Below are 25,088 nucleotides of genomic sequence, written 5' to 3'. Positions count from 1 at the left end.
CATTTTAGCAAACAAAGCCACCAGCATTCATTGGTTACCATTGATATAGCTTTTTCATTAATTAATACTCGGACCCTTATTTGCCAGTTATATCTCTTGCTTCTCATGCTAATTATTCCCCATGTCCTCTTCTTCCCCCCATTCCATTTGGGGATCTGTTTTAACTTGGTGGTCAGGGGTTGGTGGTTTCTATCTCCCCTACCAGGACTACCTTTCCCCCAGTTACTGCTCAGTCCTGCTGACTTCACTCCAAGGGCTCTTATCCAGACAGCTCAATTATTTTGGGATTGTGTTCCCTTTTCCTTAAAACAAAGGATTAGCCATGCCTACAAGTTTCACCTTGCAATTGTTTAATCATAACTCCTAGCTATAGGTACTGATTAACAACAAAAAAACCTGCAAATTTTGATTCAAATCTTGAGGAAGTAAATATCACAATATTTGCTGAAGAGCTGCTCCAGAGTGAGCTCATCTCTGGCACCATGAGTTGACATACCTTCCATGAGTAATTGTCCTCTAGACAGTTCTTTTTCACAACTGGAACAAAATATGATAAAATTATAATATTCCCAGCAGTATTATTTTTATAGGAATTGCTTAGTAATCCACAGTCTATTAAGAGCTGTGATGTGAGGGGTGATTCAGAGTGAGATCATGCTGAGATGCTGATTCCTTACCATAATAAAGGCAGCTTGATTGCAGTAACATTCTGGTAGTTAGGTAAGCTGGGGAGGGCAGTACAGGCTCTAGCAGCATTAGTCAAAATGGCTTTAAGGCAGAGAGATAGGGACAGTGAAAGTAAGCCTCACCCTGATAACCCCAGTGTTTACTATTCTCACAGAAGTATTCCTTTACTTGTGAATCCTGGTTCATGTCACATCTTAAGAATAAAAAGCCAAAAAGAGAAGATTCTTAAAATTAAGTGCCATCAGTTATAAAAACTTTTTTTTTCATCTTATCCTCATTTCTTAATATTTGTAGTAGTGTGGTTCTTCAGCTATCATATATTTTATACTGTGAGAGGTGTCATTTAACAAAGGGTGACAAATAACTGGTAAGAAAAATCCAGTATGCTTTGGAGGTTGCTTCTCATGGTAATTAGTCCACATGCCCAGTCTTTCACTTCTTTTGGGTTGGTGGGTTTCTCGAGTCGGTGGTCATGATCTGCCTGTGTCAGAATTACCTTTATCCAGTCAGAGCCAATTTCAGCACAGTTGCTGAGTTGTCTTTATTAGTTTCTTCCTTATCTTGGGAGTTCTTCCAGATGTCCTTGTGGCCTATAAACTCTGCATTCTTTGTGTCCTCTGTCAGTAGTACATTCTTTCCAAGCTTTGCTAACCTCCCACTAGGCCTGAGATCAAGCACGTCAAGCCCTGAACTTTAAGGAGGCCAACAAGTACTTTGTCTTTAACACCTGGGCATCACTTACAGCTTGCTTGTTAGCTGCTCCTTGCTTTGTGGGTTGTATCTTCTTTCTTGTCAGTTAGGCTTGAAAATATATAAATATCAAATAATATCCTTTCTTACGAGAATTTTTACATAATTCACATTTTACAACAATAAGGCAAGACCTGTAACTCTCTGGGCAAATGGTTAATTATTTCTGTCTCTTGAGATGTCAGCATCATAATCAGTCTCTTTCCTTTTATCTCATTGTCTTAGTTTCCCTTCATTGCATTCCATGTTTTTTAGGTCAAGCTGTTCTCCTTTTCCCAAAACCAGACCCATACATCTGTTTCTTATCTCCATCAACACAGCTGGTGGTGTTCCTCAAACAGGATTCAGTACTTGCAGTGTAAAGCCAGCATCTGGCCCAGAGCCAAGATATTTGGTTTATTTAATGTTTGGGTGCTAGGTATTAATTCCACAAAGCCATCTTGGAATGCCTGCATTTGCCTCTCTGTCTGATACATATTCATTTTTACTCATAATTGACTGGCATCATATTTGCTAACAAGGTCTGCGTGTGCATAACTGCTCATCTTTTGAGTCAGTGGGTTTCTTGAGTCCCTGGTCATGAGCTCGCACTTCCAGAATTACTTTTTCTCTAAGGACACCATTTCTGAGCCAAAGCAGTTCACCATCTTGTTTACCTTCTTGATTTAAGATGGGCCCCTTAGAACCTATTGGCTGGGGTCCTTGTTTCTTTGTTCATCTTTAGGTCATCTTGACTTTCTGGCATCATCCAGCAATTTTTCCATGTACACGGAACAGCAGCTCCTGTAACTCACAGAGCCCTGGCACAATTTCTAGGAAACAAGTACAGTCTTTTATTCAAAAAGGTGTCAAGGGAAGAGTCATATAAATACTGACTAATAGTCACTCATGCTAATTACTGATGCCTATGACAAAATTCCTAATGCACATGTGCAAATCTGGGTGCAGTGCATTATATTATGCATTATATTATCATTTACACAGACAAATTTAAATTTTTCGGGGGGGGGGGATGTCTCTGAGTATTACAGTAATCAAAGGTAATTCTAAGTTACATTTTCCTTCTATCAGCTAACAAGTTGCTATTTAACTTGTATTCTGTTACAGTTTCTGCTTGAGCCTCTTTGAAAAATTGGTTGTTAACTAAGTAAGGATTTATAGTATTCTGTTCCTGGGGCCTCTTCTCCTAGCATTCTGTTCCTGAGAACTCTTCTATTGCTCTATTACTCCAACCCCCATTGTCATGGTTTCAAAACTGACCTACAGCTGTTAGGGGCTTTTTGTGAACTTTTATGCATTTCTGTGTTCATGTGACATTGTGACCACAGTAAGGAAGTTCAGCTACAATCTTTATAAATAAGCATTTGCAAAGGATAATAAAATGTAAACAGTATTGGGCAGAGACACCTTTTTTCCTTAGTTTTGGTTAAGCCAGTCTTCTGCTTTTTATTTATTAGTCTTGTGCATTTCCATTTCCATCCCATTTCCCTTTGTACCTTGAAGTATTGCTGTTGTCTGCCCTTTATTTCATTTTTTCCCTTCCATTTTCATCCCTTTCCTGGTTGTTTTTGGGGTTGTTTTTTTTTGGTTGGGTTGGTTTAGTTTTGCTTTTTTTTAAGTTCACCTTGTTTCTTGTCCTCCTTTTTGTCTTCTTCATTGACAATGAGAAAAACATGCTGTTTTTCATAAGAGCACCTATTAGTGTTTAGTGCTAAATTGTACAGTTAAATGTCAGGATTTCATGCAAAATGTCACCAACACCGTGAAAAGACCTTTCCAGCCCAGACATAAATGTTTCTTACTGCAGTTTATAGTAGCTGTTGTTACAGAAGTGAAGAGGAAGCCAAAGGGGGTTGTGTGTCAGCTTTCCTGGACCCCCAGAATTTTCTGTACTGGTAAGTGCACTTTTGTTTCTCTTCTTAAAAAAAAAATTTTAAAAAAATCAGCCTCCACACAAACCATGCATGAATGCTTAGTGTGGGGGGTTAATCAAACAGTGGCTTCAAGTGTGTGCAGTGCAGACACTATTGGAGAGACCAGCCTAAGGGTAAAAGTATTGGGTAACATTATATTTAACAATGGGAACAAGTCAAAAGATATGAAGTATATTACTGCCTCTTCTTGTTCTCTCTAATCACATAAAAGTAATTTAATTGTGAAATGTCATTTTATTATCAATTTTTCAGTATTGTATCTCACAAATAAATTTTGTGCCATCTCTGATTTTTTAACAGCTTTGCAAAACAAACTTTTGTAGCAACAAATTACATTCTTTATTCTCTTAACAGTGTATTTAACTCATGTAAATGGGTGCTCTTTTTTTCCTATTACATTGAAGACATTACATTATTAGTAGTATTACATTACTATTTTCCTATATCATTGAGGAACAGAAATTAAGGAACAGGAAAACTGTCGCCTGTTAGAAATAACAAAAGTCCTTGTTGTAGTCAATATTTTCTTCCAATTCATTTTTCTGTGTTCTACTACAGTCACTGCTGGTTTTTTCCAAAGGGACCATAAATAAATTAGCCCTCTTTTTTCTTGAGAAGCCATAAATAAGTTACTGTAAAATTACCTAAAGTATTTTAAATGTTCCACTCACAGCTGGTCTTTTGTGAAGCAACGCAGTGTTCTTTACAGATCAAGGCACCTCAGCTTTCTTGGCTCTGGATCATTGCATTCTTCATTATTGTAACTAACTGTTCTATAATTTCTGAACTTACGAAAAAAAATGAAAACAAAGAAATAAGTTTTCTTAGGTCACTCTTTGGTGCGTTTGGCTAAGACCCAGAAACACAGCTGGGACCCAGAAAAACAGAAATTACAGAATTTATAGGTATCAGACCGTAGTATGCCTACATTCTGAGGATACGGTCTCCATTCTTTGCTTTGAAGCTGAAAACCCCAGCACCACTGATAATTCACTGTCCTTTCACCAGTCATGGGTGGGAGGACTGGCAGCCTTAGTAGTGCAAGATGAAACTCCTTCCTTTCAGAGAGTGAACCTGTTAGTTAGCCGGCACTCCCAGGGCAAGAGCTATAGGCCACAGCTCAGGTAAACATGAACACAAATACATACACCTTACAGCCTATGATCTGCTTGTATACAGCATTATGAACTGAAAACATGTATGGGCATAGGACTCTGGCTGTGAAGGCCACTACAGCACCTTTGCAATCACTATTACTTCATAAAGACATCTGGTCTAGTCTTCTAAAAACACATGTCAACCCTGAAATAAAAATCAAAGAATCACAAATCCAGAAGCTCATCAGGTCCTATGCTCATATTTTGCAGCATTATAAAAATCAAGAATCAATTATTTTTCTATTCACAGTAGTAATAGGCAAACATTTCCGTTTGTGATCCATATGGACATATCTATCTCTGTATCACGAAAAAAACCTCATTGATGAGATTATTCCACAGTTGACTGTATTATATAACGTGTATTATATAGTATGTTGTATAATACAAGGAAAGTGTATATAACATATTGTACATTTACTATTGAGTACAGTTCTGTAGTAGTGCAGGTGCAGCTTTGGGTCTTACCGTGTAATTGTTGGGGTGTATGGAATTCCAGCATCACAAAATGATAAGGTTGTACCTTGAGAGTTTTTAAGACAGAATTTGGAGTACTTATATTGTACTTCAGGAGCTTTGACGGTTTTTTATCTCTGTTATGTAAGTTCTGAGCTCTGATGATTTCAGTGTCCAGGTTTTATAAATGAGAGCTGCAGTCAGTAGCACCAGCCATGTTCTCATTGGGGACAGGAAGAATGCCAAGGTGCCGTATGTTCGCTGCAGGAAATAGCAGGAATAGACCTGCCAGGCCAGGAGCAGGACCATTGCCAGGTGAACAGGCACGGCCACGAGGCGTCGGACGTGACGGAGGTGGGAACGGAAGCTGTGGCCATGGCATCGCAGCAGCAGGCACCAGCACAGATAGGCCATCAATGGCAGGTTGAAAAACATCATCTGAAAGGAAGAGCAAAGAAAAATAAGACAATGAGCAAGCCAAGGGTTCTGGGTAACATCTATGAAGGCTTAAAAACATATGCACAGATAAAGCTGTCCTATTCTAAGGGCTGAGTACAATTCCCAGAGATGGAATCTCAGGATGCCCCTCCATGACTCTGCAGCTGATGAAGCTGGGACTGCCTGGGCCTGAGTCCCAGGCCAAGGATTCCTGCCCATTCCCTTGCAGTAAGAGGCACTAACACACATCTGACATTTCCTGGAACTGATTCAGGGAGCCGGACTTAGCAAAAACTTAACATGGCAAAACCAGACGGTCTGTACGTCAGCTTAAGTCTGACCCAGCCCACTGCAGTGTCACACTCGTACAAGGGAGACATCATGAAGAAGGAGGCAATGCTGCTTTGATCCTCTATCTTAAATGCCAAGGAATGACACTTTGTCTTTCAGATTAATGGGGAAACCACTCCTGGGAAAACTGGAATCATGTGTGCTTAGAGAGTGACACCTACTGATCTGAAGAGTTATTAACACTGCAAGGGCTACCCTGGCCTCTCAGTTTTTTGCTTAATTACATTGTGTGAGCCAAGGGCAAAACCAGAAAATTTATTGAAAATTTAGAGTTATAAATCTGCAGAGACAGCCTCTAATCCAGATATCCAGAGAGTCCAAAGCAATATCATTTTATTAGAGAAAAAGAGAAGTTTGTGAAAATAATGCACAACCTCCTTACTTTCTTTAAATCTGCAGAAAGTTAAGAAAGACCACTTGTAGTCAGACATGGTCACTAATCTCTCTACTCCCAAGACTCCTTTCTTTAAATCTATTTTAAAAAATGGAAAAAAGCCCCTGAGAAAAAAAGCGCTGGTTTTTAGCCTTTATTTTATAAATACTCACCTGTAAAATCCCAACCACAAATGTCATACTGCCCTGTAAGAAGGTACCACCAACAAACACTCCAAAGGAAAAACAGGCCCCCATCTGGCCATCTATCAGTTCACCTACAAACCATGGTCCTACAAGAGAGGAAACCAAACATCACCATCAGGAAACAGAACAGAGACACAGCCCTTTCCCACATGGCCCTTTGTACCCTGAGACTTCCCTATGGCTTGTCCAGACTAATCAGCCTCATGTTTTCATATTCAGCAAACAGCAGTCTGGTGTGAAAATACCACCATATGACGGGGCTGTGGCATGCAATGAAAATACTTTTGAATTAGTTTCATCTCCGTGACCATTTTCAACACCACACATAATATCTTCCTTATGAGAGAGGTGAAAAGGGTAGCTTTTTCCCAGAATTACAGTAAGATATATGAAAAATGTGGTCACAAACAATTCTAGCCTGGCTCAGCATAGAAATTAGAACAGGCAGGATGCTCTGTGTTATGCATACTACACAGATTAACAAGAAAATAGCTATTTCAGTAACATGTTATCAGAAGAGAATAAGCTGAGATTGTTAGCTCTGATGCTAACAATCAAAAAATAAGTGAAAACCAAACTGAATTTAAAAATACTCACTTTGCTTTCAGAGTAATTTAACAATCTAAGTGTTTAATTAATTCAGGGCTTCTAAGTTAGGCTCTTACAAATAAACCTTTAGTCTCTTGGACATTAACTTTTAAAGTTCCACATAGCTTTTGTAACTTAAGTAGATCTTCCCCATTCTTCAAGATGTTAGAATTCTTAATTTTCATCAGGACCTAATGTGTAATTTCAAAATACCAATTTATGTCCTCCAGTACTCTAGGCTACTTACCCAGAATGGTGTACAAATTCAGAACCAGAATTGAGTAATAGAAGGTGTTTGTTTTACTGAAGACATGAAGAGAATATGAAGTCATAGTAAGTAAACCTGGCTTTCCTAAACAGAGACAATATTTAAGAAAAATACACTTAATTCAGTTTGCAACACCTCCCCAGATATATATGTATGGATAATACTGGTCTTTCTGAAACAGATCTGCACATTATTTACTCATTCTTTTAAATAAGGAATATAAAAATAATATTTGGTATGTCTACAGAAAAATGCAGAGGAATGCATTACTATTACTGTGATAACTGAAAGTAAAGAACCAATAAATACAACAATCTATATCAAAACCAGCAGAGGAACCTGCCATTCTAAAGGAATACACTTACTGTATGTAAATAATACTGAACGACCATTCTATACCCAGAAAATGAAGTTAGCTAGAATGAAAAACATGGAGTAAGTATGTATTAAATTAAAAGTAAGAGAATCAGAACAGTAACTTTGCAAACCCAGAAAGGTGGTTCAGTGTGGACTAGATTTGTTGGATTTCCTTTGATTAAATCTACTTTAGTGAGATCTGATAGCAGCCCAAAATTAAGGCTCGGCATTAAAATGACATTATTCTGACAAGTGTGTGGTGTTAGCAGAAAAAAAGCAGTAGTAGCTCTCTAACTGAAGCAGACAACTCACAGATCAAGAGAACCTTCCTAAAAAGTTAGCTTGTAGACTTACACCTATTATGTGGCCTTCTCACAAAGAATTAACTCCTAGATGGCAAGCTTCACCTTTGGAAATCAACAGCTCTAACAAATTTTTTCACTAAGATGTCAAACATTTATCATGGTACACACGGCTGATCACAGAATCAACTTTTTTAATATTTAGCTGCTGAGTTCCATAAAGGCAACTGAAAATCTGATTCTTTTCTATGTAAGCAGTTGCTGTAGTTACCTCAGGGTGCTACACAATTAGAGTATACAGGAAGGTACAAACACTAACATGAATAGGAAGGGAGGTGGCTTCCAGAAAAATCTCATTAGTAAGGTGTGGTTCAAATGATTGTTTAAAGGATAAATACCATGAGCTTAATAGTAATAATTTTAATTTACTAGATTTATCACAAAGTATCAAGTTATGACAGAAATGGCCTTAATATTATTTTGAGAAAGACCCAATCCTGTTTGTGTTCTTTGCAAAAGTTAACAAATACTGTCTTTGCCAAAGAAAATCTGTTTCTCCATTCAGGCAAGAGAGAATTCTGTGACAACTGTAGTGAAACAAGCACACATACAGGACTAATACAAAACAAAACATTCCCTATGTATTGGATTCTTCAGTGAGAAAATTAAAATGAAACCTTAGACTTCAATCAACTTAATTTTTGTTTAAACAATGATACCTGCTCAAGTTTCAAGTTTACTTTATTTGATATATTGGAGGTTTTCCAGCTTCCCCTAAAAGCCAAACAACAGCTTCTGAGAAACAAATCAAACCCCACAGTAGCAGATGTAAAATGCATATGGTGATTAACAGCACAGTTACTTACATATTGTCAGCACACAGGTCAACAGTAAAAAGTTTAGGGGGAAACAGAACTACTAAAAACCACAGGTAAACATTAGTTGATACCTTTGAGTGCTGGCTTTTGGAGGTGTCGGAAAACAACCAGCAAGGTAATCTGAATCAGCACAGTCAGTCCAAAGAGCACTCGGGCCTGAAAAGACAGTTTTGACTATAAGCCAGCCCTGGAATAATTGCAGCCTTGGAGCATGCCTTATGGACACTGATAGAATGGTACAAAGATTCTGTTTGAAACACATATTCAAAGCTTGTTGGTGTCACTGAACTGAAGAGTAAAAAAGGAAACTTAAGAGTTTCTAAGTTCTAGGATCTGTATTGTACTGACTTGAATTCTGCTCAATATCTGAAAGCAATAGACCCAAATCTTTAAAAAATAGAGTTTGTAAACACATCCATTGAAAAAGTGTAGTTACACTTCTAAGGCAAAATATTGTCTGAGCACTGTTCTGAAGAGAAATGCAGTTCAAGACATGGTGTAAAACGTGTGACTGATTAACAAACCTAAGATAATAATTTTGAGCCAATTATGATAAGAACTACAGTCATGTGGACTTTCTTATGTAGTTCTAGAAATGCACCTAGACTACTAAGACATTGTATGTACTGAGCTGTAATACATCTGGATATGACCTGGAACTTACTAAAGTCAATGGGGATTTTGCCCTCCACTTCACTTCAGCTAGTTATAATGTCAGCAGCTGACAGTGAGAATATTTGCAGCATTCTTTCCAGAAAACATATTGTAACAGTTCATAGTGAATTTCTCTTCAATTTAATGTTTCCTTTTTCTACTATCTCCAGTAGCTGTTTTTCAATTTCTTGCTTGCACAAAATGTGTGTACACTTATGCCCAAAAATGGATAATTGGGACTAAATCCAGGATGTCAACTGTTTGTATAAACGATTGTTGCACATTTGTGGTTGAAGTGTGCAACTTGAGAAACTTTAAATGTTTTGGAATTCCAAAAGAGTCATATCTGGAAAAAGTAACTGCATTCAAGTCTATGAATTCCCTCAGGAATTACGAAAAAGGCTATTGCACATTGGGAAACTAACATGGAGTAACAGCTGTTTTGCTGAAAGTACTTACTAGAACATAGTGGTCAGTGAGAAGAATAACAGATGACCAGAAGTCAAATCTAAGAGAGAGGTTTTCTTCCATACCAAATAAATGGCCCCGTGTGCCAATTCTTCCTGAAGCATCCTAGATTGACATAAAATGAGAGCAATTACATAGCAGTGGTACAAAAAACTGTCAAGTAAAGTTCCTAATTATCATTGCAGCTTTTCTAGAAAGATACAATTGACGTATGCTTTTCTGCATACTGCTGTATTAAATTCCACCAACAAAGGGTTACTTACAGTCAATTCTGCAGTTTCAAGTAAATTGGTGATTATAAAATCATAATCTGAAAGCGCTACATATGAAGAAGAGCCTGTCAGAGATTCAGCCACTTAGGGAAGACTGTGACTTTTTACTGCCCCTCCCTACAATTGTTTTCCGAAAGTTCAATTCTAGGTAATAGCCCATATTAAAATATTTTCAAATTTTGTTGTGCTTCATTTCTGGTGTATTGTCATAAACCCATATAAATAAACAAACATTTGTTTATTGTTTATTGTCATTTATTCAACACTTTGAGAACAGTGTTCCAGATGTGGCCTGGCAAGCACTCAGTAGAGCAGGATGGTGACTTGTCTTGGCTGCTGATGCCCTTGTGGATGCACCCCAGCATCCAGCAGATTTTCTCTGCTGCACCAGCGCACTGTTCATTCACACTGAGCTTGTGGTCCACCAAGACACTGAGGTCCCTTTTCACAGAGCTACTCCCCAGCCAGGTAGATCACAGCCTGTGCTGCGCTCCTGGATTATGTTTTCCCGGGTGCAAGTGCTTACACTTTTCCTTTATGAACTTCATAATGTTCTTCTTGGCCCACAGTTTGCCCTTGGTTAATCTGTGTTAGCTCTTCCCAGTCATGTGCTTCATCTGACTTGAGAAAGCCCCCCACAAGGATTTATTTCCTCATTTTCCCAGGGACTGAAATAAGACTAAGGGGCCTATAATTTCCTGGATCGTCCCTTAAGCCCTTCCTATACACAGGAGAGTCATTAGCCTTCTGCCAGTCTTCTGGGATGCCCCCTGATCTCCACAACTTCTCCAGGACTATGGAGAGTGGCCTCACAAAGATGTCAACCAGGTCTCTCAACACTCTGGAGTGGAAACTGTCAGGGCCCATTTCCAAAGCCTGAGGTCCAACACTGCTGGTAAAGACAGAGGTGAAGAAAGTGCTGAGAACCTCTGCCAGCTCTGTCAGAGCTGTTGGTGTGACTAATTAACTTCTGCTGTTTAACACCTGGCCAGTATTTTCCTTCTGTTGCTGCTTGTTGTTTATAGACCTTTAGAACCCTTTCTTGTAATTTTTGACATCTCTGGCCAATTTCAATTCAAGTTTGCACTTCTGTCATGTCTTATTCTACTTCTTATGAAAAATAATATTTCTTTCTTTATTCCAGCAGCTTTATGAATATTTTGTGCTTAGCAGTCAATGTTTATTCCTTTATTAAATCCTTTGGGTTTTGTAATCAGACAAATATGAAAGCAAGTCTGTTATCATGTATGTTGTTCCTAGTTATGTGAAGCAGGAGGGTGACAGAGAAGCCATGACAAGAAAAAAAAAATCAATACAAAGAATGCCAACAGGTACCTTACCTGGACAGTCACATCTATGTGATGGAACCCTTCACTGTAGTTTTGTGGGCTCCACTTCAGCACATAGAGAGGGCCAGACACCTGATGTGCATTCCCCAGGTGAACTCCATCTATGTAGACTTTGACAGAGATAATGACAGAAGGAGAGAATGCCAGAATTCTAAGGAGTAAATAAAGAGCAAAAGAAACAGATTTGTTACTGGACTTGTAGGTATGTCATTACTTCCTTAAGAAGAAGTCCCTAAAGGTTAAGCTGCCTGGTAGTAAAGAGTTCAAAAGATTTAGAAATTACAACAGTGACGTATCTGTAGGCTAATGGTAACATGGTAGGTTTTTCCTACAGTTAAAGTAGTTGTGTGTGGCACTACACAAAAGAACAGGATAGCAAATTGGCTGTGGAACAGACAAAAAAGTGGCAGAAGCTGTAAGGCCTTGGCAGAAATAATTTTAGAACTCCTGCTTCAAAACATTTGCTAACACAAGTGGGATGCATCCTCCAGCACACATAGACTCATAACCAAAGATTTGCAGATATCTTCATAAAAAATTGCCAGGCTCTATCTCTCTAAACTCCTTTGTTGTTGGGAGTGGGGTTTTTTCCCTTCTTTTTTCTTTTTTTTTTTTTTTTTTTTTTTGCTAGTCAGAATATAACCTCTCAGAGTTTGTTACTGCATTTAGGACAAATGGAGTGGAATGCAAGACTGATACTACAGATCTCAGATACCAACAAATGTATGTATTGTCACCTGGCAGTAGTGCTTATATTCACAGAAACAGTGATACTAATACAGACTCAAAATATTGTACGTGCAATTCCTTTCATTTCTGGTAATATGAATGGCATTACAGAGCATGTTTTAGTTAAATGAAGGGGTTTCACACAGATATGGTGAATAATTCTACCAGTTCATATATTTAATATATCATAAGATTGTTCAGATAAGGGTCTGAATAGGAAACTGGGAAGTAATTAGGACATTTAGTAGGATACTGCTCCCTAACTGAAAAGTATGACAAACTTCTTTTTATTGTAACCCTGTGTATGCAGTATTTCAAGCAGATTAGTCTTACAGCAAATATAAAATGCTGAAAAGGGCCTATAAAACTGAAATATAAATGTAAAAATTAAATAGATAAGGTAAAAATGGATAGATGGAGAGATTTAAAATGAATATGAAAATTGGCAGATGCTTCTCATGTTTTAGTATAGAAAGGATGTAGAATTGAAAAGACAAAGCTAAGAAGTCTGAAGTGAATAGAGACAACATTTAGAAAAATACATAGACAAAATCCTGAAATTAGCACAGTTGATGTGAACATGTGAGATAAATAACACAGATTACATAATAATATATTCATATTGATTACATATGAATCTATTTTAATTATATATTAATTGATCAGCTTTGGTTACATAAAGTTTGTTTGACGTTAGGGAAATTAAACATGAATTACTACTACCCAAACTTTTTATCAAAGATATGATACAAAGCAAGCTCTCTGGAACAATCTTCCAGAGAAAAAATAATTCTGAGAACAGTAGACACATACTTAAAAAAAAAGGTTTTGAGTATATAGATATAAATATAATTAAATATTGTGAAATCAAGATATTACAGGGTACCTGATATGAGTGGAATAAAGAATTTTGTCTAGTGGTTCATGAGTAGAACTGCTGTAAAGGAAGGATTTAGGATTGGTGATGAGAACTACAGGCCACTCTTCAAAGTTGAGATCTGCGAAGCTGAGGAGGTCATGATCAAACGCGAGGATCCTGTATCTATGATGAAAGGAAAAAGAATTTGTTAATACAAACTGCTTTGTGAATAGCTGATTTCCATGCTTCTCAAGTTCTTAAAGAACCTGGCTTTATTTTCCATTTATTCTCCTCTGTAGTTGATCTTACATTTTCCAACTCTGCTATATTAACTGTACCGTTGCTTACCTCATATGAGGTTAATTTTATTATAAATCATGGAAGCAGTACTCAAAGTTCCAAGTGTGAAGATCTATGGAATTTTGCGCATGAATCAGATAGATGAACATTACATTAAAAAATTCAAATATAATGTACATTTCCAGTGTCTGTGTAGGTACTCTAGTTCAGGACAACGCCCCCAGCATGCTCCTCCCCTGTATTCATATCTGTATCTTTGTTTGGATTACTGCAGAATAAAAGCTAATATACTACTATCCACTCCACATAGCATCAGACACTTTTGGATATGCAAGTAAGGTAACATTTCTCAGGAGAACTATTTCTGTGTCAAGAATTCTAACAGCTACTGCAGAGCATGTGTATTTTGAAGTAGTGATCCTGAATTTTACAACAATATATTTGTCTACATTTGAATACTAAATACATACTATCTGGATACACATTTAGATGTCCCCTTTTTAGTTTTTAAATATCAAATTAATAAAAAATATTTAATTTATTAGCATGCTGTCAATATGGGGAAAAATCCCAAACATACACACAAGGCCTTTTTTTCAAAAGCACTAATAATTATAACCAGTCAGGCTGATCTCATGCTTCTTTCAAGTGCACCACACAGCATAAAAGAGAATCACAGTACAGCAGGTAGGTTTCATGTAATAATTTGCTCATATGGGCTTTTCTTACTTCCTATTATCCATCCAGTCTCCCAGTTCAAGTTCCAGAGTGCCACCACGGTGTTGACTGTGCAAGACTGGCATCAGCCCACCCATTGTATGGAGATGTCCACATAAATAGGCTGTGGCAGAACTAATAAGAATTGTGATTATTTGGGTGGGAAGGAAATATCACTGCAGCAAACCTGAAAAGTGAGAGATGAACATGTGAAGACAGGCAAGAAATGTACTTCATGCTGAAAACATACAGGGTAAGAGGATCTTACCTCATTAGTGTTCGTATTCCAGGGGATGGGGAGATGATTGTGGAGGTGGGGTAGTGGCCAAACCAGATAGTATGGTTGCTGTGTAGACTTTCTGTTGCCATCAAAGACAGCTCTGCCATTTGATTCTGAAACAGGCAGGTGACAAATCCATTTTGCTAAATAAATGTCTCACATGCATTATAACGTAAAAACGTAAACACACTTATAGGTGAACTCAAATCTTTCAAACAATTTTTCTATATTTAAAAAACCCCAAACCTCCAAACAAACCACTACAGAAACATAACAGCCAGCAAAATGGAATGCAAAGACTTATACAATACCATGTTTAAAATCCCAAAAAAATTATAGGGTCTCTTAGGGCCTGGGCTGAGTGTGGCATCCACGCAGATGAATGAATAGTTCCCAAAAGAGGTAGTGTGGATGTAATGGAAAGAGCCATCTTTATGCCAGGCAGAGTACTTCCTAACAAAATAAGATGGAAATACTGCTGTTAGGAAAGCTTGTAGCTATCACAAACATGCATTGCTTTCTCTCTTTCCATTGACAACAGCTAACTTCACTATTTCTGACTGACAAAATTGAAGTGCTTTTGATACTTTATGCTAGATGGGAATTGTACATATCTTCCACTGGCAAAGACATGACATTTCAACTAACAGTACCACCTAAATTGCTCTATTAAGGATTAAATTCTGTAACTAAAATAATTGCAAGTTAATCTGAGAATCACTAAAATTCACTAAATTTAGTTTGGTTGGTTTTTTTTTTTTAATTTCTTTTGGGGTTTTGGAGTGGGCCTTTTGTGTGCATTTGGGGCTTTTTAGTTGTTTTAGTTTTGTTTTATTCCCTGCATGACTTGTGGAAACTAAAACATTCCTGAGTTCAGATGATGAGTATAATTTGAGCACAGCCATCCAGAAATCAGTTCATGTCCCTGTTCCTCCACCAATCAGAACAATAAAATTGCCAGAAATGTTGACCTGAATAGAATACAAGCCAATATATTAAAACCAAGTTTTCTATACTTCTAATGCTATAAAACCCCTTTCAAAATATTTTTTAAGTTAGCATTATCTTTATGAACATCATCAACTTCAATAAAATTTCTTCATTTAGTCCCACTTTGAGTATGTGTAACAGTTGATTAATCCTCTGCTAATGCTGTGAACATAAAATAGGAACCTATGTTTTTGTGTAAAAATATTGTATTTCAATACAACCCATTGCCCTCTTGAATTTTAATGCATAATGAACACCAGAATGTGGTACTGAATAATTGTTTTTCCTAGCTTCTATTTTTATTTCTGCAAACAATTTTTGTAATTTTAATATTTTAAAATATATTTATATTTTTACATCTTGAAAAAACAACTCCATTTCACTCTTCCATATTCTCTCTCCTAGAGCGTGACTGAAAATTTTGTAGACATTGACAGATTTAACACACTCAATTACAAAACACAGGAAGGTAAGAGATAAGAAATCTGCACAAAGAATTCTCTATTTTTTCAATCAATACTGCTCTACTAACTGACAATGCAAAAGACAGAGGGAATAGTAGATATGATCCTGGGCTATAGGAAAGTCAGTGAAAAAGCATATATGTGATAACTGAAAACAGAATATTGTTTAGTGAATTTGACCTTGGATATAGCTGCATCTGTATGGTAAATAAAAGTACCTGTAATAATTCTGAACACTGTCCAGGCGTGGAATGTTGAATGAATCTGTAAGGGAGTAAAAAAGGAAATAAGGAAATTTTCAGATCAAATTGATCATTGGCCCCTGTATCTAACTAGGTAATGTTGAGATAAAGCAGTCTCAGCAGGTGCTGAAGAGCTACTTTTTAAAAAATGCATGACTGCCAAGCAGACTAACTGTGCAGAGGAGACATTATATACTCCATGCAGTCAAATGGCAATCGTTTCCTCATTCAAGTTTCAATTCAAAGATAAAGGCATTGTGGGAATATAAATTGTTATTTAGCAGCCAAAAACTAAACCTGTCTCCATTTTGACCACAGTTCAAGAGCTTTTTTGGACTGGGTGCATGCTCTGTAAGTAAGACTTAAATCTTTAACGGAAAATAAGGAGCATCTCATCTAGAAAATAGCATGTGTAGAACAGACATCAGCTTGGGGAGGTCTGTACTGCAACAGCTCCACTTCTCCATTAATGCTGCTAATAGAAGCCTAACAGGAAAATGAGTATATATGACAAAGTATGCACTTTTCTCCCCCATGGCAGCTTCCTGTACAGCCTGTTTATACAGCCTACATGACTGTCAGCTTGTGTTTGAATGCTTACAGTGTGGCCAACAGCTGATGGATCGAAACTCCCATGACTCCCTTCTATTCAAAAGAAACCAAATTTTCTTTAGCTGCTGGACATGTGACACCTTTTAAACTTAAACCTGTGAGGGGCAAGTCTATGAAAAGTAAATTGAAAACATTTCTTCAGTATGGCAAGATTACAGTTTGGCCCTCCATTAAATAATGTGGTATATAAAATAATGATGTGGAAACTAACATCTGAAGTCATGTTCTACCACTTGCCAGGTAAAAGAATCTTACTTCCCTGGTACTAAAACTCACTCCAGTAAGAGCTTGTAAACAAAGTGTGTCCCCAGTAGACATGTGGATGGTCAGCCCTTCTCCTAATTCAAGAATACTAACACACTAGTGAGTACTAACACTTTACCTCTGTATTCTGTGATCTACAATCACAGGAAAGACAGAAATGTTTCATTTTCTTCTTACCATGATTCCCTTTGATGTCTATCCACTTGGTTTTTTCCATGACCCTTGATCTCTTCAGGATTGACTGGTAAGTTTTCCACTCATCTTCTACCTGCTCAGATCCCAGTTTATCTCTTGTCTTGGCATCTGTCAGATCACCTGAGAGTGTACAAAGGTGAGATACAACTAGAGGCCTACACAGCTTATACAAATACTGTAACAAGACAAGTATGCCATCCCTGCCTCCAAGTCTAAGTGGCTGCAGGCCTGGGTGCAATCTTCATGATTTTGTATCTGGTCCACACTATCAGGGTAAACGCCTTCTAATGCAGATGCAGCAGCCTCATCAGACATCTATTGACCACATCACTGCAGCACTTTCACTAATTAGATAATAACTCTCTGTAGAAACAAAACTCCAGGTCTAGCATTAAGATTCTAAAGTCTTGCATACAACAGCGGCTCAAAGTCATCTCAATTTTCTTGTCAAAACTTCATCTATTTCAATATCAATTTGTCAAATGAAGTAGCAAGGCTTATTTTACCTCTCTTGGTATGATATGTTCAAGTGCAAACCAGCAATAAAATCCTACATTAATTCACAAGTGAATTTCATACAAATGAGAAGGAATTGTTTTGAGAGAGGAACTGTATCCTAGTGGCTAACCACATACATTGCTCACTTCTGTAATTTCAAACACAAAAATGTAGAATCACGACCAGGACAAGAGGGAAGGTAGCTGCTAGCAAGGGCTATGATGCAGCAACATCTATTGGGAAAACATTAGCTATCTTGTGTGATTGTGTCTGTTACATATAGAACACACTAAATTCACTGAAGAAACTGAATGCTGAAGAAAATAATAATTCCCTTGTTGAGAAGTTATTCTTTTCACCTTCTAGCAGTCTCCCTTCAGCTGCAATTCAATTTCTATTGCTTAAGATATGTTTAAAGTTCTCTCTTGAGATTCTAGAATTTTGCCTATTTGCTGTTCCTTTGACAGTACACTCAACAGGAAATTCACACTTTCAACTGCTTACCTGTTGCTAGAACAAGTGCTGGCTGAATTACATCAATTGTTTCAGAACAAAATTTCTCAAAGTCAGGAGCTCGTTTGGGATCCCGAAATTTGCTGATATGAATATCTGACACCTGCAAAAGAGAAGAGTGAAACACTGCTCCAAGTAGAGGGTTATTGCTACCCAGGCTGTTCTGCAAAGCCAAATATTCATTAGACTACAACATAAGAGCAGTCACGGTGATTCATGTCAGTGTAAGGGATACAGGGAAAAACAAAAGTGGGTGACTAGGGGAGAAGGAAAGCAAAACGAGCAAATGATATTGCAACTCTAACCCCTAAAATCACATTTCTGTGGCTTCTTCTGACTCTTCTCCCCAGAGTATTCCCAAAACACTTGGTGTAGAACTAGCCACAAAGATGTTTACGTATTCGTAGTTCATCTATGGCTGAAATGTCCCAGGGATTGCTGTGCATTTCCTTCTAACAAATAGCTGCTTTACATCAAGAAAATTTCCTTAAAACTAAGAGCATACAAAAGTATGAGGAAATACTTAGGTATCCACAGTAAATTGTGATGACTGCAAGTGGCCTGTTGCCTTTCAAATTCTGGGAGTTTCTGTGCAATACAGTGTTCTGCTGCAAGTAAGAATACAAAGCAGTTCTGCAAAGCAATAGGTTAAAGCTACTTAGAACTTGAAATGTACTGAAAATTTATTTTGTACCTGGTGTGACATTTCCAGTAGCTGAGTGAAAGGATTTTTAACATTCTATCCAAGCATTTTAATGGATCAAACAAGTGTGTTTAGATCCCATTCCATGTGCCTTCAAGAAGGCAAATATTACCTAAGAAATGATGATATGACTTGTATGTAACTGTAGAAGATGCTGTTCAATTCTGAATCGGTCAAAGCCCTCACATCAGAAGAGCCGTTTGGGGAGAATAAGAAATGTAAGATTTTTCTATCTTTTTACATTGTGGCTTTGTGGTACTGTACAAAAAAAAACCCTTATGTGAATAGCTTCAATTCCACTTTCCTTTCTACTTCAGTCAATTAATTAATTGTCCTCCTTGGTTTGAACAAATGGTATTTGATGCTCAAAAAGCAGTAAGCAAATGCTCATCTGACAAGATCACTTGGAAAGAAAAACATTAACTTTTACATTCAGTTTAATAAATCTGTTCTCGTAAGGCTTGCAGTTTTTGAAAAATCCAGATAAAATATCTTGGAGAAAAATTATTTACTTCTACTTATTCAGTCATCTGTATATGAAGAAAATATTACCTGAACACAGTTTTAAAATTCTGCTTAGGAAAACTCCCCATTCAGAATGACATGGAATTTTTCCCTAGATCAGAATTGCATGCTAAAAAAGGCAAACACTTTTAGATATAACTTCATCTTCACTTTCATTGATGTATTCAAACTAGTGTGAGCCAAAGAGCACAGCAAAACTACCTCGATACATCAAACCTCATTTAATCATTGACAAGGATACAACTTGTTTTGCTTCTTTTCAGCCTGTGGATTTCCAATTAATTTATCTCAGCAATCAAACACAGAAAATCAAAACTTCTACAGTTTTCATTCTTGAGAAAAAACAGTCTTACCAAAAACCTTAGTCATGCTCTACAGTAGCTACAGCAAATGTAAATTTCCAACCTTACAGCAGAGACTGGTTTGGAAGCCTAATTTCCTACAGTGACCTTGCCACTTTTCTTCCCCATGAGTTTAAGATTTTTAAAAGGGTTCAACTTGTAATTTCTAAGAGTTACAGTGTCCCAGGACTTCTGAGAGCTGGGACTAAGTTTCTTTCATCATTAACAGCCATGACACATGAAGATCTCAGAAGTGGAGCTTCTTCCTTTTTTTTTTTTTAATTTTGAATTAATTTCAGATGATATCCCAGTGGATAAAGAAAAGATAAAAAGACAGTGGGCAAGATGAAAAGCTTGAAATGCTCTTATTTACTTTCCAAAATGTAGGTGAAAGCCCATTTGCTGCTCCTTCCCCTCCCTCTGACTGATGTGGATACTTGGCCTCTCATTGCATCATAGGCAGTTACTTTCATTAAAATGGGCTGGAAGAGATTTAGGGGTGAGGAGAAATCACCGTCAACATTCCTATCTCTAGCAAAGATGTGTTTCAGGAGAGGCGGGTGTTAACAGAGGAGAATTATAAGGTCTAGAGCAACAGTAGAATGATTTCAGCTGAGAGAAATGGGAGAAATAATTATATGCTTGTCAAATACTGAACTAGAGTGTCTATTTGGCAGGGGCTAAGAAAGGAAATTCTGCTACAATAAAGATGGATGAGCCATTAATAGAAGATTAAAGTAGAAAGACTGTGATTTAGTTCCTTTAAGAAGAGATAGTCCTGTGTTTGGGAAGAAAAACAAGGCAGGAACTGCTGGGGGCAGAACTGACCATCTTGAGCTCTATTCAGTGACCTAGGCTAGACCTATGGAATCACCAGGGAGCCTGAAGCCTGATTCCCATAACATCATCAGGCACAAGGCTGGATTTGGTGCTTGATTAGTTTCCAAGTTAGGCCAATGATAAAGCAGCTGTTAAAGGGCACGTCTGAAAGAGAACATAACTACTTGAAAGTAAAGCCAAGTCTCAAATTAGCTGTGCTGTGACCTATCCTTGGGAGAACTCCACTTGAAGTGACACAACCAGAGAGAACACAGCAAGAGAAACATGGGCCTGTGCATGCTGCTTGTCAGTATAGCTCTGCAGCTGCTATATGCTGCTCTATCTGACTCTTCACACAAGACAGCAGCTCAGGACAGGGGCTTTCCTTATTTCAAGCATATCTCTTGATACTTGTAGTCTGCAGTAAAAATAAGCCTTAAGTCACTTAAGGAAAAATGACTGGAAAAAAAATTACACCACCAATTAGAGAGAACCAAAGGACCAAATATATGCCAGCTTGTCCACTAAGAGCACTGCCTGCAGCTAATAAAGCCAGGCAAAGTGTTCTTGAGATTGAGAATGAAATTGAGCAGCTATTTGTTAGAAGGAAATGCACAGCAATCCCTGGGACATTTCAGCCATAGATGAACTACGAATACATAAACATCTTTGTGGCTAGCTCTACACCAAGTGCTTTGGGAATACTCTGGGGAGAAGAGTCAGAAGAAGCCACAGAAACCCTAAGATGTGACAATTTGCTTCCAGGACAATGCCAGGTCAACCTGGGTTTTATGTTTAACCTGGAAACAAAGCCATGTATATTTAACCCTCTGAATACTGGCACAGTACCTTCTACTGCTATAAATCAGTAAAGCTATTTCCTTTAGCCACACAACTTTTCTGAGGTTTTGGATGGGGAAAGGGACAGGCAGAGCCTGCATTTCTCCCTCCCCAGGATATTAGATAATACCGCATCAGGTACTGATGCAATATATAGGGTAGTGTAATAATTAGGTGGTTTTTAATTAGCAACTTCCACTACACACGTGTGTGATAAGGAAACTTCTCTGCGCAACCATCGAGGAGCCACTGTGGTAGTCACTCACACCATCTGGGACCGAGGCCCCTTCACAGCTACACCCCCCCACACTCACAATCAGACCAGGTTTCCCTGCCAGCTGTGCCCCAGGTGTCCCACAGCAGGGTCTCAGACTTCGGGATCATTAAAATAATTTAATCTTGGTGCAGTAATTAACAAAATAACAGTGTGACTTGGGTACCTCTGAGAAGGTGCCCCAAAAAAAGGAATCCCCAGGCTTTTATACCCTCACAGTCTGAAAGCAGGCTAGTCTGGGAGCCATGGGCTCCTGCCGTCTCTGAGTGTCCTGGCCGGGCCGCAGGTCCCCGTGCCCTGTGCTCTCCGCTGCGTAAAGAGTTGGCGAGGTCCCGGCCTTTCGCCTCGGGCTCCCGTCCCCCGGAGCTCAGTTTGCCCTGTGCAGCCAGCCCTGCAGCTGCACATCGAGCTGCCGGCACTGAACATACTCCTCAACATGTTCAGCGCCCGCGACCTTTGGGGCAGCCTGGCCAAACGCCTGTAACCTGGGCTTGGCTGCGCGCCTCCGCCGTGCCCGCGCTCGGCCGCTCCTGGACCCCCCGGCCCCGCTCACCTGCACGACCCAGAGCAGGCTGGCGGCGGTCGCCCCGGGCGCGGGCTGCGGGGCCCAGCGGTGGCGCTGCCCCGGGCCGGCGGCGCCCCCGGCGGCCCGTACCAGTCCAGCAGCAGCGCCACAGCGGCCGCCGCCAGCAGCCCCGCCGCCAGCCCCAGCATCGTGCGCCGCGCCGCCACCGCGCCCGCCCCGGGCGAGCCCTGCGCCGCCAGCCCCGGCACTTCCGCGTCCACCTCCCCGGCGGCCGGGCCAGGCCGCGCTCGGCTCGGAGGACCGATGCCAGAGGCGCCAGGGGTGGGCGCTCCCCTTGTGCTGGAGGTTTTGTCCGGCGAGGCCGGGGGATTCCGGCTCTCCCCCGCTGCCTGGACCCCGAGAGTTCCCGCTTTCCCCTCCAGCCGCAGGGGTGCCTGGAAATGCCTAGGTTAAAGCAGAACGAAACCCAGGCGTACGAAGAGATCCGCGTCTCATCCTGCTTCCTTACAGCATGAAAACTTTCGCTTTTCTCCTGACGGTATTATAATTCTGCCTGCTCGGAAAGCTAGGCAGTTGACCTATTTTGCTCCTGACAGAAGTCTTTTTATGGTATTTTGAATATTTTTTTATATATATGTACCACAATTTTAAACCTTTCTATAGCAAGTGCACAGTTTCATAATTGCTATTCTTTGATATCAACTCAGTTTACTAACTGCTGCCCATTTACTGTTGAGATTTTTTCTTCCCATCTTAAGTGTGAATTTAGGTGAAAAAGCTTCTGTTGCTTCACACTCTTTGTTATTTAACATAATATTCTCAAACAACTTCAGGTATTACTAGTTTCTAATTCAGTGTTTAGTTGTAATTATATTTTCTCATATAATTTGTCATAGGACAAAGATTTAATTTTTAGCATTGATAATTATTAGTTTTGATTGATCAAGAAAAAACATTTTTCAGATCAATTAGACTGCATTAATATAAGACACGTCTTTTTAGATGTTCTTCATAATTTAGTTACTGTTTTGCAGGACTTCATGTATGTTTGCTTTGGTTATTTTCAGCTGCCTTTCATCTTGCTTGTGTACTCTTACCTCCAAAAAAACACCCTGAAGAAATGTTTCTAAATAAACATCAATCAGCAATCCTGGTAATCTTCAGGAGTAATCTTGAGAACTGGGGCTTGCTCACTGTCTTCCATTTATTTTAGCTCCACAATTTTATTTTAGCTCTAGCAAGGCTGTCAAGCATTTTGCCTGTATTAAAATTGATCTGAATTCCTGTTTTGTTCTTCTTCTTTCCTCTGTTACTGTAGTATCCATGGAGATCTTGTTGTTTTGTCCCATTTCTGCCTGGGCAATGGTGCCAATTTGTTTTTTTAAGACGTTTGCTGACACTTTCTTTGCTGTCTCTCAGTGCATGTAGGTTCCAAGTTTTTTTTAATAATTATTTTTAAAAATACATCTAACAGTAAGTCTTGTTCAATTAAAGCAGTTGATTTACAGTAGCATAACTTCTAAAAGTCCCACAGTAAAGCAAACCTACACTGACAGTTAGCTAAAAGAGGTGGCCAGGCAAGCTGCTTGCCTTACAGCACGGGGGGCTGCCAGGAGCCCTCCTGCTGCCTGACTGGGTTTTTTGGTTTGTTGCTGTCCTGGAATTCTGCCTTGCTTCTCTTGCTCAACTACATTGGAAGGTGGATGATACAATTGCTAGTGTTGATGCCAAAACAGGTGGAGGACTCCAGTAATTACAGTCCAAACTTGGTTGTTGTGCAAACAACACTTCTGGTTAGCAGGCAGACGTGCTACTGAAAATAATTGGGTACAGATCAGCAATACAGACAGTCAGAACAAGATGAAATTGTTAATTGTCTCATGGCAAAATTCACTTTGTATTTTTTACACCGCATACTTAAACCTGTCTCAGTGATGGTGATTTTAAGTGACAGATTTCAGTAATATAAAAAAGTTTGCAGGACTTCTTAATATGAAGATGACTGGTAGCTATGGCAGAGGAACTACATTCAGATGTTCTGAAGATAGAAGAACTTTGAGAGCACCTGTGGCTGTGTGCAGTGCAAAAAAATATTGAATATACCTGAAAAAGGTTACCTGTAAACTTTATCCCATCCATAGTGATAACTGAAGAAAGTCGAAAAGCTGCTTGGAGGCTTGAAACAGGAAGACTACAGTGGGAGGAGGCAGTCTTCGCAATATCCAAGATATCAGGCATTCGATATGGACCTCAAGATCCAATGCTATTTGTCTATTTCCTTGGCCTTAGGAAGGTGCAAACACAGGGAGTTGTGCAACTGGACTGCAACAATCTGGAAAACTTCCAGCAATGCGTAGGCTGTGTTTGCCACATATCAGTCAAGATCCTAAATGCCCTAATCTGCCACATCTGCTAAGCACCCAGAACAGTTATGATATGCTGTTGGAAGGAGGTGTGGAGGAAAAATTTTGATATTGGAGATCTTTTGGTCTTAGGCATTTGCCTAAAGCTACTGTTGCCTCCTACACCAAGTTAATAAAATTTTCCCTTTGCTTAGCCCACATGGGAGCCACACGGAAGTGGTGTGACTTTGCACCTGTGTAGATGAAATTACTTGTGCTGTTATCTTGCTAGCAATAAGATGAGAGGACATAGTCCCCTGCACCACGGGAGGTTTAGGTTAGACATTTCAAAGAATTTCTTCACCGAAACAGTAATTAAACATTGGAATGGGCTGCCCAGGGAGGTGGAGTCAGTGTCCCTGCAGATGGTTAAGGAAAGAGTGGACGTGACACCCAGTGCCATGGGCTGGATGATGAGGTGGTGTTCGGTCGTAGCTTGGACTCGATGATCTCAGAGGTCTTTTCCAACCTAATCGATTCTGTGACTCCGTGATGCAGGGCGCGAAG

General features: G+C 39.1%; 1 protein-coding gene across 3 annotated transcripts; it reads right to left on the bottom strand.

Moving 5' to 3' along the window:
• Positions 1–3,425: 3,425 nt before the first annotated feature.
• TMEM62 (transmembrane protein 62) lies at positions 3,426–24,764 on the bottom strand. Of its 3 annotated transcripts, none has more exons than XM_030949611.1 (14): positions 24,297–24,764; positions 18,143–18,254; positions 17,123–17,260; positions 16,046–16,091; positions 14,685–14,826; positions 14,362–14,486; positions 14,106–14,228; positions 13,104–13,259; positions 11,480–11,639; positions 9,859–9,972; positions 8,817–8,901; positions 7,188–7,292; positions 6,320–6,438; positions 3,426–5,422 (listed from the first exon to the last, which is right to left on the bottom strand). In XM_030949611.1, the coding sequence occupies exons 3-14, from the start codon at positions 17,160–17,162 to the stop codon at positions 5,096–5,098; spliced, it is 1,542 nt and encodes a 513-aa protein (XP_030805471.1). In that variant the 5' UTR covers positions 17,163–17,260; positions 18,143–18,254; positions 24,297–24,764; the 3' UTR covers positions 3,426–5,095. The 3 variants fall into 3 exon arrangements, with proteins under 3 accessions (XP_030805471.1, XP_030805470.1, XP_030805469.1); XM_030949610.1 differs by lacking the exon at positions 24,297–24,764 and adding an exon at positions 23,277–23,402; XM_030949609.1 differs by lacking the exon at positions 24,297–24,764 and adding an exon at positions 22,207–22,296.
• Positions 24,765–25,088: the final 324 nt, after the last annotated feature.

The sequence above is a fragment of the Camarhynchus parvulus genome, chromosome 5 (assembly GCF_901933205.1).
Source record: "Camarhynchus parvulus chromosome 5, STF_HiC, whole genome shotgun sequence".
NCBI classification, from domain to species: Eukaryota; Metazoa; Chordata; class Aves; order Passeriformes; family Thraupidae; genus Camarhynchus; species Camarhynchus parvulus.
The sequence above is the reverse complement of the archived record's forward strand: the minus strand, read 5'-3'. Positions and strand labels throughout refer to the sequence as shown.